The following is a 15,895-nucleotide window of genomic DNA, read 5'->3' on the forward strand; positions in this document are numbered from 1 at the left end:
ACATGGTTAAACGTCAAAACAATTCGTAAAAAACACACGAGTGCAGACCAAAAGAACGTAATTTTTATTGGCAAATTAGTGGCCTACAACTTACTAACATTTGTGTTAGATAACATCCTTCATCGTTTAGTGCATTGAGATGAAATGCCATTATCAAGTTCTAGAAGTCGATGTCGATGCAGATGACTCTCAAATTAAAGCATCCTACAGACGACTGGCCTTACGATGGCATCCGGATAAGAATATCGAAAACGCTGATGAGGCCAAGGAGAAATTCCAGTTAATTCAGCAAGCCTATGAAGTATTGTCAGATAGTCATGAAAGAGCATGGTGAGTGGCTTAATCGATCTGTTTCCTATTATGCGGTTAACTATTTTGCTTGTAGGTACGATCGTCATAAAGACCAGATCTTAAAAGGTTCACAATCGAATTACGAGGACGAATCATTGGATGTCTATCAGTATTTTAGTGCTTCTTGCTATAAAGGATTCGGTGACGATGAAGGTGGATTCTATCATGTCTACTCCGACATATTTCACCAAATTGCTACCGAAGATCTAGAGTTCATGGATGACGAAGACGATTTCGACCGGATACCTAAGTTTGGCAACTCAACCAGCGACTACGAAACAGTGGTCGGTAAATTTTACGGTTATTGGCAAAGTTATAGCACCAAGAAAACCTATTCATGGCTTTGTCCACATAATATCAACGAAATTCGTGATCGTCGGATTTTAAGAGAAATCGAGAAGGAGACAAAGAAATTGGCTCAGAAGGCGCGTAAAGACAGAAACGAAGAGGTGCGTGCCTTGGTTGGTTTTGTGAGGAAACGTGACAAGCGTGTTCAGCAGTACAAACTAGTTTTGGAAGAAAAGGCGGAACAAAATCGACTGAAACAGAACCAGAAACGATTGGAACAGATCAAGAAGAATCGATTGGAAGTGGAAAACATGGCAAAATCATCAGTCTTTCAAGTTGATGGCTACGAGGAAATGCTTCGACAAATGGAAAAAACTTATGCGAGCTCGGATGATGAAGAATACGATGAGAGTGGCGACAGTGATGTAGACGACGTGGTTGATGCTGCAGAAGAGTTGGAATTGAATGGCGAAACTGCGGAGGAGGAATATATCGATCATTTATATTGCGTTGCGTGCAACAAATCTTTCAAAAATGAATCTTCCTTTAAAAATCACGAGACCTCGAAAAAACATCTCAGTAACATCGAACGACTGAAAAGGGAAATGTTAGAAGAAGATGCAAATTACAAATTAAATGAGAGCTTTGAAGAAAACGCTAACACAAATGACTCACACGGTAGCGATGACGTACATACTGTTGAAGCGGTAAGAAGGTCGAAAAAGTCAAAGAAGAAAAATCGTTCCGTAGTGCAAAAGGAAGCGGATTCAGACATTGAGGAAATTGAAAATGTAGCTGAACACATTAATGCGGACAACTCAAACGAGAGCGACGACGTACATAGGGTAGAACCGATAAAGAAGTCCAAGAAATCAAAGAAGAAAAATCGTCCCGTAGTGGCATCGGTACCGGAGCCAGAAGCCGACGAAATCGAAAATGTAGTTGAACCACAAAATGATGACGAGAAGAGTGAAACGATAGAAAAACCTAGAAAGTCGGCAAAAGCAAAACGATTAAAGAGGAGTGAGCAAGCAAACAACGCGGTACAAGTGACTGAGTTCAAGGAAGACATTGATACGGCACACGTCTGTGTCACATGCAAGTCCAATTTCGATTCGAAAAATAAATTATTTGCTCACCTTAAGAAAACCAATCATGGAGTGTACATACCGAAGGAAACCGCAGCACCAGTGACAGTCAGTGCAAAAAAAGGCAAGCGCAAGTGATCTATATATTTATTTGATCTCGTAATGTGGCTAATGTAGAAATTCTTACAAAAAATATCAGTTTTTTCTCGGTAACCACTTTGTGGATACAGGTTTTTTTTCCTAAAAGATCTTTGGACTTTAATTATGTACAACTGCTGCCTATTATAACTGAACGCAGTTTCATCAAATGCTTAAAAGTTACTTTAAAAGAAATTGTTAGTCGTGCGTATAATGTAACTGGATTCGAAGCAAATTAAACTCGGCTGTTGTTTTGGATAATTTGCCTCGTTTTTTAACAACAAACTTTACTCCACTGAAGAAATCATTGTTAATTGTTAGAGAAATGAACATTTGACCTTTCTATTCATTCTATATCTATACTCTGTGGAGCGTTTTTGATTGTCTGGGTAAATATTAGGAATACTTGGACGGTATTACTTGACCGTGTGATGTAAAGGCGGAATGTGAAGTAAGATTATATAAGTACCTTGTTGGATCTACTGATTAGGGCGCAAAAAAATCCATTTTTAAATCGAGTGACTTCGGTGACTTCTTATTAAGAACACATTGGGGACTCAGATGTCTACGTTTACAAATGGTTCTGGCACCATTAACTATTACGTTCATCGCTAGAAGTCTGAAGATATTGCAACCACTAGCCTTATACAAACGGCAAGCACATCATCTGCTAGTTCATTTGTTTAGTTCTCCCGTATTGGAGTCTAGATCTAGAGAATGATATAAAATTAATATTCACAAACATTTTACGTAGTTGTATGCAAAGCAGCTGATTAAGACAAGCCGCTTCTAATTAATGGTTTTAGTCGTTGCCTATAAGTACATATTCTATCCTAAATTAGATCCAAATTTCTAATGCAAATTGTACAAAATTTTTACACACAATTATTGGTTGATTGATATGACACATTTTACCTGAGATTAAATGTCTAGTTATCATTACAATCGCGTCAACCACTTTTCTGCTTATATACAAATAGTAGAACTAAACAGGACAAAACAACACTAAAACTAAGGTACACAGACAAGACGCTCGCCGCTCTCAATGCGACGCTTTACATTACTGTGCATATTGGATGTTTCAGCCTTTAAACTAATTCCTGCACAGATGAAGCATAACACTATTCCGACGACAGCACAGTACAATGACCAACCTAAAATATTGATCAATAATTGTCTGTGTTACAGGCAACGTTGCATTGAAAAGTCTTACCTATTGAACATTCGGACGGATAAAATGCTTCAGAATCTGCGCCACACATTCGAATCACCCTCTTCGCTCCCCATCCTATCGGATGTAGGAATACTGCTATCATCACTGATATTCCTGAAATGCATCGAAATGAATAAGTCATTTGAATTCCATTATTTCGTGTATGGTAAGTACATACCACTAACGACCTGTGCCGATCCGGCCATGTTATGTATACTTTTACCGAATAGTGATTGGCGACAACACGTCAGTAGTGTCAGGAGTACTGTGGCAGTTAAAATGAAAAATCCCAACGATATGAAAAACATCGAAGCTTTCCAAGGTATTGGATAGACTTCGTTGTCGGTGGCAAAACCATCTAAATCAAAAGGCCCACAATGGTATCGTGTCTTTTCCATTATTTTGCATCTAAAAGAATGTATTTTTTAAATTAGGAAAATGTAAAAAATAGAAATTGAAATGAATAATCAAACCGTGTGTATATTCCAACGGATGGATATCGATGAGCGGTGAAATTTGTTTCAATTGTAAATCGTTCGGGACCGATTAACCACTTCGGAGAGACAATGGCTGATAGTATTACCATATCGGCTATTAAACTTAAGATGAACCATGTAAGGCTTCCACTTGTTATAATTATATAACACATGATGGGAATTAAGTTTAACGCTGCGGAGTTAATTGGATAATTGCATTAGAATCTACATATTATTTAATGCATTTAATTTCATTAACTACTGCACCGAAAGTCTCTTATTTAGAAAGAAATAATTTGATGTAGAGGAAGAAGAACAAATTTATAACGAGTCAAATTTCAGATATAATTGGTACATAATAATCACCTTTAGCTACTAGGAAAAATATTTCCTCAAATTATTTTCTCGAATTTTGATTGGGTATTTTACTCAATCCTACACAATTTAAGATATATTTATGGCGTACATGTTTTATCGATCGCTATACACTTTTCATATAATTTCAAGACAAATAGGGTTGGGGCAAAGTGATATGGAATAAGAAAACACAAGCACTACCTCATCCTATATTTACGCCTTCAGCAAATAATCTGCTTTACATAACACGGAATTCAAATGATCAGTCACGTCTTTTGTTTTCTAACTTCGGCATCAACTCAGATCAGAAAAATTCACATGATCTGTACGTTTCAGCTTTCTATATAACAACTCTTGTTACATGATAAAATGAAAATCATTTATCCTGTTACACACAGCAAGCATATGACCAGCATTATTATCGGGTATATTTACTTCAGTCGATCAAAGTATTTTTAATCTATTGATTTCAAATCTTGTACTTCAATTTTTTTAACATGCATTTTATGCACTATATTAAGGACGATATTACTCAGAGCTTGTCAAAAAATTGTTACGCAGCGACCATTCAGAGAGAGAAAAAAAATAGAAAGAGAGACTTCTCTTACGAATCATCTCCGCTATATGCGACACAAATTTTCGGAACAATTTTCGGAGTTAATTTTTTGTACATATTCAGGAATATAATGCGTCCCCTAAGCCGACATTCGTTCTCCAAATTCTTCGATATTAGTGATGGATGTATACACAGAGACTTGAGTTATATTTCCCTTTTTCTGACCAATGATTACGTAACTATAACTACTAGTGATAAAAATGTAAAAAGTGGAGTTTACGTGTGAATTTTGTTGAGCCGAGCCAAAGCCACGGCCAATAATTACACGACCTGGCTATGTATTTTTATCCCATGTTATCAAAGCAGCTCAGCCTTACACACACATGAACTACAAAACAAGAAATACTTTACAGTCCTAGAGTTGTAAAATGTAAAGTATAAATGGAAAATCATGACTCCACTGCAGGAGATGTGTACAATAGCTATATATTTTCTTGAAAGCAAAAATTAATTTCCCTATTTGCATACCGATTTTCGCACCGTAGGGGGCAAGAAAACGAATATTTGCATGTTGTCAACAAACACTATAATGGAGGGGTCCATTTTCAATCATTCGTGCCGTTACTATGAAAAATATTCCGATTTCAACAACATACCGCACAAAGTTAGTCATTCATTAAATGTTTGCTTACTCATTTTCCCAGAGTTCACACATTGCATAAACATCAAAAAAAAAAATCTATTTTCCTATGCTTTGTTACAACTGTAGGCAATTTTTTGTTTGTTTTTATTTCGAAACACTATATTCCCCTCATTTCATTCATTATATTCCCTACACATAAAACATTAACTTGACTCGATGCAAGTTTATATTTATTCGAATCATTGTCAATGATGGGGTGAATAACATCTATTTGTGCTAGATCTCTTTTCGGTGAAAAAAAGCAACAAACTTTATTGATAAACTCATAATTCAAACACATCATTTCGGTTTCCATAATGAAAGTGAACTTGTGTGTCGGTCATTGATTTGATTATGAAATTTTATTATGAGAAAACACTCCTTCGTTAATTGGATTTGTTTAATTAAAAAAGAGCACGATGTTATTATTTATTGCATGTGAGTAATAGTTATGTCTTCAATGAATTGATTACATCTTTTCTTTGATCCATAGTGACAAACATATCTAGAGTTAAAGTACCCATTCAGACCTTATAATCTGATCAACTTACACTCACAGTATTTTTTTTACGATATATCCAAAAATGCTTAACTAGACCAGTGATCCATTCAACAATGCAATTGACACTTTTTATTTCAAATATCAACAGACAATGAACTTTTCTTTGAACTGTTTTCATTCAATGTAGAATCGTTAACATAAAGTAATCAATGAAAATTCCGATCACCGATCCAACAAGCAAAAAAGTTCAATATAAAAAAATTGTTGAACAATTTCAAACTCGACACGATATTATGTATTCTTTGTGCTCGTTCAACCGTTCACGCGTTTAATAAGAAAAATATAAAATAAATTCTATTTTTTGTCTGGCGAACCGTCATCGACACACCCTGCCCTAGCACTGTTTTATGATTCTCCAACTCTGGATTGTTAATGCGGACTATGTGTTTGGTGAGTGTTAAGTGTGTGTCTCACATGCGGAGAATTTTTTTTTCCTTTTCGCTTTTTGGCGATGTGCATACACAAATACAGGCTTAGAATTTTACGTAGAATATTCTTTTTGGTAAAACAGATGTGATCGTTGTACAAGATATGAATTTGATATACATTGGAGAAGGAAGATAAAAATTTGAATTAAAATATTGAAACTTCAGTAATCATAGTTTTTGATCACGATGATGAGTTGTTATTTCCATTAGTTCTATTTTTAATTAAAATAATTTACACACAAGCGGTACTAGTAATAAACGTGACCAATCATGTATAAACGTGCTATCAACAACGACGACAACAGGAATGAGCTACAGGCTCTAGCTAGTGGTCTCTTATATATCGAAATGTAGGATAAAAATAATGAAGTAATAGATTTATATCTTTAAAAGGTTAGGACAAGGTATAAGGACTATATTATAAGCACCTTCGATTGATTTGATACCTCGCTTTCAATCTGCTGATTCAAAGCACCTAGCAGGGTAATAGAGATTTTTTGGTGTCAAATAAAGTAGTTTTTAGTACGAGTTGCCATTTACATTATATTAGACAGGAGTCGCCGTGAGATGCCGTATTGGAGGCAAATTTGAAAACGAAAAAGTGGAAAAAGTGGGCGAAGGGTTTTCATTTAACTTTTATTGAAGAATTTACATTCAGTTACGTAATTTAGTTATTTGTATGCAGACGGCTAACGTGATGTTAGATTATTTGTTAAAATAATGTACATTTCAGTGATCATATTTTCATTGAAAGAACGTTCGTGCCTATTTTTCGAATATATCTTGGCTCTTACCGCATTTTTAAGAGTGTAAAAATCTTATAAAATAAAAATGACATTTGACACTGCCAAAATTACCTACTTTATTTTTTTCTATTACCCTGCTTGGTGCTTTGGCTGATTCGATTTTCTGAATGAAACAAAACTCTTTATTTGTTTTAGCATGTATGTTACATTTTTATGTAAGACAACGTTAGTTAGTACTTCGGACGTCATTGTCGATAACAAATGATAATAGCCGTTCGTAAAATGTTATGTTCTTTAACATATGCACAATCATGTGATGCCATTCACGTCTGACAATCTAAGATATCTATAAAAGTTCTATTTTAATTAATCTTGTTATCCGCCTAACCTGTACAGTTAGAGTTTCTAGATCCGATATCACAGTCTGAGTGAAATGAGATCTTCAATTTTGTCACAATAAGAAATCTATTAAATTCTATTAACTTTTGAGGCGCCAGACTTCACATTCCGACAAATTACGCATCTCATTTTTTACTCGGGAGAGAATAATAAACCTATTTTCACAAATATTTCTGTTCAGTGAAGTGAAAATTGAAGTCATCTGTCTGTTCAATGAAAGTTATCTGTGACCTTTTCAGTTTGTTTTATTGCTTAACATTTTCTACTAACCTTTTATGGACGAATAACCATTGTTATCTGTAGCAACAAAGAAAATAAACGATGCGTTCTAACTAATACATGTTCAAACAAATGAAGCAAAAGATTTCGAATGAAATTTTCGCAAAAGGGCACACCGTTGACACATGCGATAATTTTCACTTTCGCAGGGCTTCGCAAGTAAAATACCTTACATAATTGTTTGGAGATTGTTATTTTGCCACGAGGAATTATAGTCCTCGCCTTCGGCTCTGGCTACAAACCTCCCTATCGGCAAAATAAAAATCTCCAAACAAGGGTGTAATGCACTATTTTTTGCTTAATTTATATAATGAAATTTTTGGTGCAACGCTTGCCGTCTGTGAAAGACTCAAAAGTTAAGGTAAACCTATTCCGTACTACTGTAACATATGCCATTTTTGGATGTAAGAATAACACCATAAAAGTTGGTTCTAACAATCTAACAACCCACTTCGAAGTGCGTCGGTTCTAATTTATGGAACTTTCCGTCAATCGTTAACAATAGAAACGTTTCTTATTTTCAAATTTCAGATTCATTGTTGTTTATCAGAATTTTCTGAAGGCTAATTGCTATCCATTTCTATCTAAAAGAAAATAATTTTACACGGTCTTTCTACTTTAGCATTATCCGTTCCGTATCTAAAGAATTACGAAGTGAATCTTTTGAATTTTATTAACGGTATGATCAGCATATGAATAAATGAAATAAAAATCAAATATTCTCAACACTCCTTGATGTCGCCCAAATGTTACTTACAACAGAGTAAAAAAAATATTGTATCTTACCTCCCATGCGAAATACTCAATACCAAGGCCTGTCTCACAGAAACATGTTACCTTTGTTTCTTGATGTTGTTACTGGATTATATTTCTCATTTATTTCTTCTTTTTTTTCTCTTCCCCTTTTTTATTGTATGTGGAAATGGATACGTGAACTAAACATTCTTAAGTATACCATTCGTATGTATATCGGCATTGAGTATCAACCAACCCACATATATGAAAGAAAAAAGAAAGAATTATTGTTACATGCAACTAGAAATGATGCACTTTGCTTTAAAAGCATTTTGAAGGGATATTATATACGTTACTTACATATGAATAAACGACTTGGTCGAGATCATCACATGCTGTTTGATGATTATGATTTATAGACCCAAGAAAACGAATTTGTATTTTTTTTTCCTCTGAATATATATGAATGAATGAGTGATGGGTCTATAAAGGCCATAAAGGCCATATGAAATAAGCTTTGTGTATATTGAATTCGTTTAAGAATGTGTATTGCTGAACTGAGTCTGGTTCTGGATAATATTAATCATTTAGCTATGTTATTGTTGATTGATGAGCGGTTTAAATATGTTTATTGCTGGATAATTTTCAATAATGTATCACATTCCCTGGTCGTTGGTTGTTTAAGTTGACTGACGTAATGGTTTAGTTTACATTTAATTTATTTATATTGTTTTTAACCTTTCAGAGACGTCCAGCATATCAGTAGTAGTATAATAACCGTGTCTATTACTTAATTTACTTTGTAAAACGTTTCAATAGATGCGTAATCTTCAAATTCATTTCTATTAACATTTATTTTGCTGTATAAGGTCTCATGACTTTACTTTTTACCATAGCCGGTATTACTGAATTGGATAATACAGTCAGAGACAGTGAAATTTCAGCATGAAACTGCTTTAGCCACAGCACTGCTACAGAGCTGTGCTTTAGCTGTTTTTCTGCTGATCCACACATACAATCAAACTGTTTATACTTGTTTATACCATTGAAGCGTCTAAACAGTTCTGATTGTTTGTTTGAATCAGCTGAAAAACAGCTGAATCAATTTCTTGCCAAAATTTCAAAACCTCTAGCTGTATTTTGAATTCAAACACTCAACTGATTTTAACCTTATTTTATCGACAGCGGTCGAAACTGACGTTAAGGTACATATAAAACTGTTATTTTCTAACAGTATTTTTCACCTATAGTTACTTAGACTGACAATTTTAAACTGTCGGTTTCATAAGTTCAAGATTGACAGTGTGTTTCCAGCCTTAGACCGAAACCACACGAGCATTTTGCCGTCGTTTTGCTGCATTTTCTATTAGCTGATACTGATACTTCATTTATTTTAATATGCATTTTGTTATACAAAACAATATTGGCTACTGATCATTGCTCAATTTTGTCGCCACTGTCGATAACAGATGGTATAGCAAAAGGTTGGAGATTCATTCAAATCACGCATTCATTCATCCATACTAAAGAACGATGACCCTTCTAACGACTATAGTCAATATTTTTATTATTGTTTCTCCTACTCGTATGTCCATGCCTTTATTGTTGATCATTTACTTTTCGCTATCTATTAAATTAACGACACTTACGAACTTCAACATTACAATATCGTACTCGTATAATGTTGGAACGGAGAACGAACAGACATTAAAAAAATGACAAAGAATTTAATTTTAGAATTTATCTCGGTGGTATGTACTCTAGACTCTACGCACATACAATTTGACATAGTTCACTCCTGTTCGTTATACTTTGTGTTCGCAATTGAAAATGATAATCTCATTGAGAAGAAAATTTATTGTCGAGCCAATTCAGTTCTTCAATTGATTTGTGTCATGTCACATTATATCTTTAGTAATTGAACTTATTGGCTGCTGTTAATATCCGAGTTATAATCAATTTTTTTTACTGCAGTTTCCAATTGGATAACAAAATTTAAAGTTTAATTTAATTTACAATGGTTGGTAGTTAATCTTTTCCTTTTAATATTTGATTGCATTTTGGTTCAAATTTGTCGGTATGGTTTTCTACAGTCGAAGAAATTTAGTTTTCGGGTTTTCCAAAGGTATTAATCTTATTTAACCCACACTTTATCCCACAACAATGGAATCCACAAATTTAAATTTAGTTAACTCAGCGGTCGCAATGACGGCGCTGCAGTCACGATTTCAAAATGTGATATAGGGTGGATAAACTAAATTTTGGTTTTGGTTACATTTTCTCTTGGTTTTTAATTATTACATCAGGCTTCTAAATTAAGAGTAAATTTATGCAATATAAACCGTTTGAGTTTGAAAAAAGATGTTTTGTATCAGTGAACGATATAGGAAAGCGTTCAGTACGTCTCAACATACAAAAGAACGTAAAATATAATTGTACATTTAGCCACCCTACGTCCGTCATCGCTTCTATTGTCTTCAAAAACATATTGTGTGCTTGTCATGATATGTATCAGACGTTTGTTTATTTATGTGTCTCATCTAAAATGCTGGCCAGCAAAATTTTGATCATTAAATTCAACGGCCAAATTGATCTAAATGTTAAAATAATTGTGAATAATAGTGAAGTTAATGTGGTTTTGTTTTCTCTTCATAAAGGAATTTGCATCAGTTCGATGTAAAGTGCGGAGCACCATTAGAAAAAAAAACTTGTCGCTGAAGAATGATCAAAAAGTTGCTGGACGCAGTAGCTACAATTAATGCTTTGCAGGATATAGAATAAAAATTAGAGAAACACCAAGAGCCGTCCATTTGAAATCTTCACAATCATCATTTCAACTAAAGGCTTTTTTTTAAACGGAACGCAGATTCGGAACATTCTTTTTCGCCAAATTACAATTTGGCATAGGAAATAAATTCAACTCTTTGTATAAGTGAAGCTCATGATTGAGCTCAATCATGAAAACAGAATCTGGTCAGGAATAAGATAAGAATATGAATATATGACGAACTTCAAAGTTCCTGATTTATAATCCTGAGATGCCTGCTCATGCAATTATGCGATTTACGATTTCCAAAGAATTTTAATATCAACTTTTAGACAAAATAACAATTTCCAAGTCGGTTTTCTATTTGATTTATTTGATGTATTTCCGACCTCGTTCTAGGGTAATAAAATTTTCTGTGGATTATTTGTAACTTCATGAAAATATTAAGATGGAAAACCTCAGAAACATTCACATAAAAATTATGCTTTCCTAACTAATGTTGAAATAGCCTTTTTGCACTCATTAGGAACTTAGGAAAATAACTACTGGGCAGTCGAGACGGTTTACTTGTAGTCCGAAATTATATTTTGGCTTCGTAGAACTCAGATAAACACAAGAGAGAGGAATTATATGATATGCAGTGCATACTGTCCCGTACAATCTTTTTCTAAATAAAAGTTATAGTCAAATCGACAATATTGTATTATTTGGCGATTTGTCATATTTTGGAGTTTCTTCACACTTTGGCGACTTTTCTTGACAATTCATCATATTTAGTTGATTTGTTAAATCATCAAGAAAAGTCTCAGAAGTGTGAAGAAACGCCATAAAGACAAATTTTCAATTCTCTATGATCCTTGGAGTTTCTTTACTCTTTGGCGATATTTCTTGGTTTTTCTTCACATTATGGCGATTTTTCTTGTTGATTTAACAAATCAACCATAATGATGAATTGCCAAGAAAAATCGATAGAGTGTGAAGAGAAGAAGAGAAAAATCGCCAGAGTGTGAGGAAACGCCAAAGTGTAAAAATACGTTTTTGAAATGTCTCTACATTATCTTTCGTAAAATGATAGTGTCCTCGGGATCTTTCGTTAAAGTATGAATTCCCTAGGATCGAACCAGATGCCGTTACCTGACGTAAAATAAGAGTTTCCTTAGGATCGAACCAGGCAGCATTTCGTAACTTTTATAAAAGGATAGATTCACTAGCTTCGAACAAATAACGCCTTTTAGATAAATTTCGTAAAAGGATAAATTTCCAAGGATTTGTTTAATCACCACGAAGAATCGCCAAAGTGTGAAGAAACGCAACAAAGACAAATTTATCATTCTTTGTTTTTGCCGGCGTTTCTTCATCCCTTGCCAATTTTTTATTTTTGGCGATTCTTCATGGGAATCATGATTAATGACGGCTACGAGCTTTAGCGAAAACGAATGAGATGTTCCGATCCGAATCTGCGAGCGAACTTCCGTTTCGTTTAAAAAAAAAGCCTTTAGTTGAAATGATGATTGTGAAGATTTCAAATGGATGGCTCTTGGTGTTTCTCTAATTTTTATTCTATATCCTGCAAAGCATTAATTGTAGCTACTGCGTCCAGCAACTTTTTGATCATTCTTCAGCGACAAGTTTTTTTTTCTAATGGTGCTCCGCACTTTACATCGAACTGATGCAAATTCCTTTATGAAGAGAAAACAAAACCACATTAACTTCACTATTATTCACAATTATTTTAACATTTAGATCAATTTGGCCGTTGAATTTAATGATCAAAATTTTGCTGGCCAGCATTTTAGATGAGACACATAAATAAACAAACGTCTGATACATATCATGACAAGCACACAATATGTTTTTGAAGACAATAGATCATTGTCAATGTCGTTTGAGCTGTCAAATAAGTTGTCAATTTCACAATGCTAACCTCAAATCGAACAAAAAAAGTATTGGGTTGTGAGACGCCACACAAATTTTCATACATTTCAAGCGGCGGCTTTGTGAACGAAACATCTTTTGAGGTTAACTTTGTGAAATTGACAGCTTAGTTGACACTTTTACAGAGAAGAAACCGCTATTTGACACTGATGTATAGAAGCGATGACGGACGTAGGGTGGCTAAATGTACAATTATATTTTACGTTCTTTTGTATGTTGAGACGTACTGAACGCTTTCCTATATCGTTCACTGATACAAAACATCTTTTTTCAAACTCAAACGGTTTATATTGCATAAATTTACTCTTAATTTAGAAGCCTGATGTAATAATTAAAAACCAAGAGAAAATGCAGCTAAAACCAAAATTTAATTAGCCACCCTATATCACATTTTGAAATCGTGACTGCAGCGCCGTCATTGTGACCGTTGTGTTAACTAAATTTAAATTTGTGGATTCCATTGTTGTGGGATAAAGTGTGGGTTAAATAAGATTAATACCTTTGGAAAACCCGAAATCTAAATTTCCTCGACTGTACCAAATTTTTTGTTTCCGGACAAAGTACGCATAAATGTCCCGTCTGGCATAAGTTTACTTGGACATTATAGCCACCAAGTTACAACATCTCCGAATTTAGTCCTAGTGACTTTAATGGCGTAAATAGTGTCTGCCGAGTTAGTCAGATCCTTAGTGTTAAAACCAAGTGAACGATTTTATATCATACGGTGGAAAATGTATGTCGATGTGAGCATGGTTTCTTCTATATTCTGCTCGTTGAAGTTTGTAGTGTTAGGCTGCGAGCGCACTTACGCCGTTTAGCACTCCGTTTACGAGTGAACAATAGAAGCTCCTCCCACTTTCCATTGTTAAAACGTAAACGGAGAGCTAAACGGTGTAAGTGCGCTCGCAGCTTTATCTGATTCAGATATCAAAGTCGGAATATTCAAAGGCATGTAATTAAAGTGATAGCTATTTAATAAGAAATGATCACAAGAAAATAGGAAATGATCACTAGAAAAAGAGAAATGATCACAATTTTTTTATGATAGCAATAAAAATAGAATTTGATCACCAAAAAATAAGAATTTGATCACTAAATATATGCAATTTTACCACTAACATATGATCGTCTCGAAATAAGAAATGATCTACAATTATACGAATTTGATTACAAAAAATAAAGAAATGATCGTGCAAAATAAAAAATTTGATTGCAAGAAATAAGGATATGCTATCTATTATTCTGTTTGATTATTAGACGATGGAAGAGAAAAAAAAATTAACACCTAAGTTACCAACACCGTTCCGGCGCCCGGCTCGCATTGCGGCCCTCCGCTTCGCTACGGGGCAATGGGCCGGATCGCTCGGCGTATTAAAACGCTTTTTATGTGCAATGAATTACACAGACTAATTATTAGACGATGCGAGAGAAAAAAAATTAACTCCTAAGTTACCAACACCGTTCCGGCGCCCGGCTCGCATTGCGGCCCTCCGCTTCGCTCCGGGGCAATGGGCCGGATCGCTCGGCGTGTTAAAACGCTTTTTATGTGTATTCGTTCGGACTTTTAGTGATCAAATTCTTTACTTTTAGTGATCAAATTCTTTATTTTTAGTGATCACATTTGATTTAGCGGGTGGTAGGTACTACTTGTGATCACTTCTTATTTTAGGTTGATAGAATCTTATTTCGTAGTGTTATATTTGAAAAACTGGTTGTGATCACATTCTTATTTTCCTGCAATCATTTTTATTTTCAAGTGATCAATTCTTATTTTAGATTTATCGCTTTTATTTCTTCCCATATTCAAATCATTCAATGATTTGTCATGAGCTTTGACCCGCCTGACGTTGATGAAAAATTCGTAGAAAGAAAATGTTTTTTGCATAAAGGCTCAAGAGCTTTGGCTAAGGTAGAACATTTCCTTTAAATCTCGAAAAATCTGAAGAATTTTTTTTTTAACATTTTAATAATTAATTTGGTAACATACGGGTCGAAAGTGTTAGATCTACTGGAGATATGTTTGAATGCTTGATGAAAGGTTCGTTTTACTGATTTAGCTTTGTTCGATACTAACAATTGTTAGATTTACCTTTTAGGAACGGCTAGTCACCTGTTATCCTCAACAACACCAAAAACAATAAATTATAGGTCTGGATAGTGTTCTCTTATAACATAGCAAAATAGTATAAGAGTAAACAGAAGAAGCAACAGATTTATACGTAGTCTGTGACGATGCACTAGCAGCTTGATAACTAGGAAAATATACCGTTATGGATTAGATTTCAATCATTAAGCTGATAAGAATGTTCGATTTTTCAGAACGGTGTTCTCATGACCCTTTCAACTCTACAGATTACAATCTGTTTGAATTAAACAAAGTGCAAAGTTGCACGATTCAACACTCTCAGCAATAAAATCACCGACCACATAACAAACACATTATTTCAGTTGATTTTAAAATGTTTATTGTCAACAACTGCTACCCAAAAAAATATTGATTGATTCACAGTTTAGAAATCTAAAAAAAAATAGTTGGTCTTTTCCTTGAGCTGAACCTGATAGTAGCCGCTTTATTGGCTGAAAATTAAGTATTCAAGTGCAACAAATTACAAAATGCTCTAAAGATGCACAAATTAAGTAGATCAAGTTACGTGGTTGGTATTCACATTCAAAATAACTGCTTTTCAAAATACTACTTCCACAACGAATTCCTAACGAAAACTTCTTATGCAGCTGCTGAGGCTGGAGTGAAATCCTCTTCTCCAAGACCCTTATTTCTTAAAGACTTCTTAATGTATGGATGCTCGTGAGAATTTTTGTATTCCGTCAAGTATGGCAAATCGAGTAGATGTTCAGGATACTTGTCCAACAAAAAGACATCGCAGGGAACGTTTC

General features: G+C 34.3%; 5 protein-coding genes across 8 annotated transcripts in view; 3 read left to right on the plus strand and 2 right to left on the minus strand.

Annotated features, from left to right (window-relative positions):
- On the plus strand, nucleotides 1-2,124 carry LOC119081306 (dnaJ homolog subfamily C member 21). The gene is made up of 2 exons (XM_037190067.1): nucleotides 1-330; nucleotides 386-2,124. The coding sequence occupies exons 1-2, from the start codon at nucleotides 140-142 to the stop codon at nucleotides 1,863-1,865; spliced, it is 1,671 nt and encodes a 556-aa protein (XP_037045962.1). The 5' UTR covers nucleotides 1-139; the 3' UTR covers nucleotides 1,866-2,124.
- LOC119081309 (LHFPL tetraspan subfamily member 2 protein) lies at nucleotides 1,859-6,087 on the minus strand. Of its 2 annotated transcripts, none has more exons than XM_037190074.1 (5): nucleotides 5,701-6,087; nucleotides 3,552-3,747; nucleotides 3,257-3,486; nucleotides 3,079-3,192; nucleotides 1,859-3,019 (listed from the first exon to the last, which is right to left on the minus strand). In XM_037190074.1, the coding sequence occupies exons 2-5, from the start codon at nucleotides 3,725-3,727 to the stop codon at nucleotides 2,877-2,879; spliced, it is 663 nt and encodes a 220-aa protein (XP_037045969.1). In that variant the 5' UTR covers nucleotides 3,728-3,747; nucleotides 5,701-6,087; the 3' UTR covers nucleotides 1,859-2,876. The 2 variants fall into 2 exon arrangements, with proteins under 2 accessions (XP_037045969.1, XP_037045968.1); XM_037190073.1 differs by having other exon boundaries at nucleotides 5,707-6,082.
- Nucleotides 3,321-15,895, plus strand: part of LOC119081312 (putative gamma-glutamylcyclotransferase CG2811) — a 17,511-nt gene continuing 4,936 nt past the window's right edge. Inside the window, exon 1 of one of the 3 annotated variants that reach the window (XM_037190087.1) lies at nucleotides 3,321-3,324. Coding sequence is in view for 2 of the 3 variants with exons in the window: in XM_037190083.1 (XP_037045978.1) it covers nucleotides 6,084-6,101 (18 nt within the window). In the remaining variant the exon portion in view is untranslated. Of the gene's footprint in view, nucleotides 3,325-6,077; nucleotides 6,102-10,268; nucleotides 10,319-15,895 lie in introns of those variants that run through there. The other 2 variants (XM_037190083.1, XM_037190084.1) reach the window with 2 other exon arrangements.
- Nucleotides 10,301-15,895, plus strand: part of LOC119081311 (putative gamma-glutamylcyclotransferase CG2811) — a 24,154-nt gene continuing 18,559 nt past the window's right edge. The window contains exon 1 of the mRNA XM_037190079.1: nucleotides 10,301-10,318. Coding sequence (XP_037045974.1) covers nucleotides 10,316-10,318 — 3 coding nt within the window. The 5' untranslated portion in view covers nucleotides 10,301-10,315. The remainder of the gene's footprint in view (nucleotides 10,319-15,895) is intronic.
- LOC119081313 (troponin C-akin-1 protein-like) overlaps nucleotides 15,443-15,895 on the minus strand; it is a 2,259-nt gene continuing 1,806 nt past the window's right edge. Inside the window, exon 3 of the mRNA XM_037190088.1 lies at nucleotides 15,443-15,894. Coding sequence (XP_037045983.1) covers nucleotides 15,726-15,894 — 169 coding nt within the window. The 3' untranslated portion in view covers nucleotides 15,443-15,725. The remainder of the gene's footprint in view (nucleotide 15,895) is intronic.

Source organism: Bradysia coprophila, unplaced genomic scaffold (assembly GCF_014529535.1).
Source record: "Bradysia coprophila strain Holo2 unplaced genomic scaffold, BU_Bcop_v1 contig_358, whole genome shotgun sequence".
NCBI lineage: Eukaryota > Metazoa > Arthropoda > Insecta > Diptera > Sciaridae > Bradysia > Bradysia coprophila.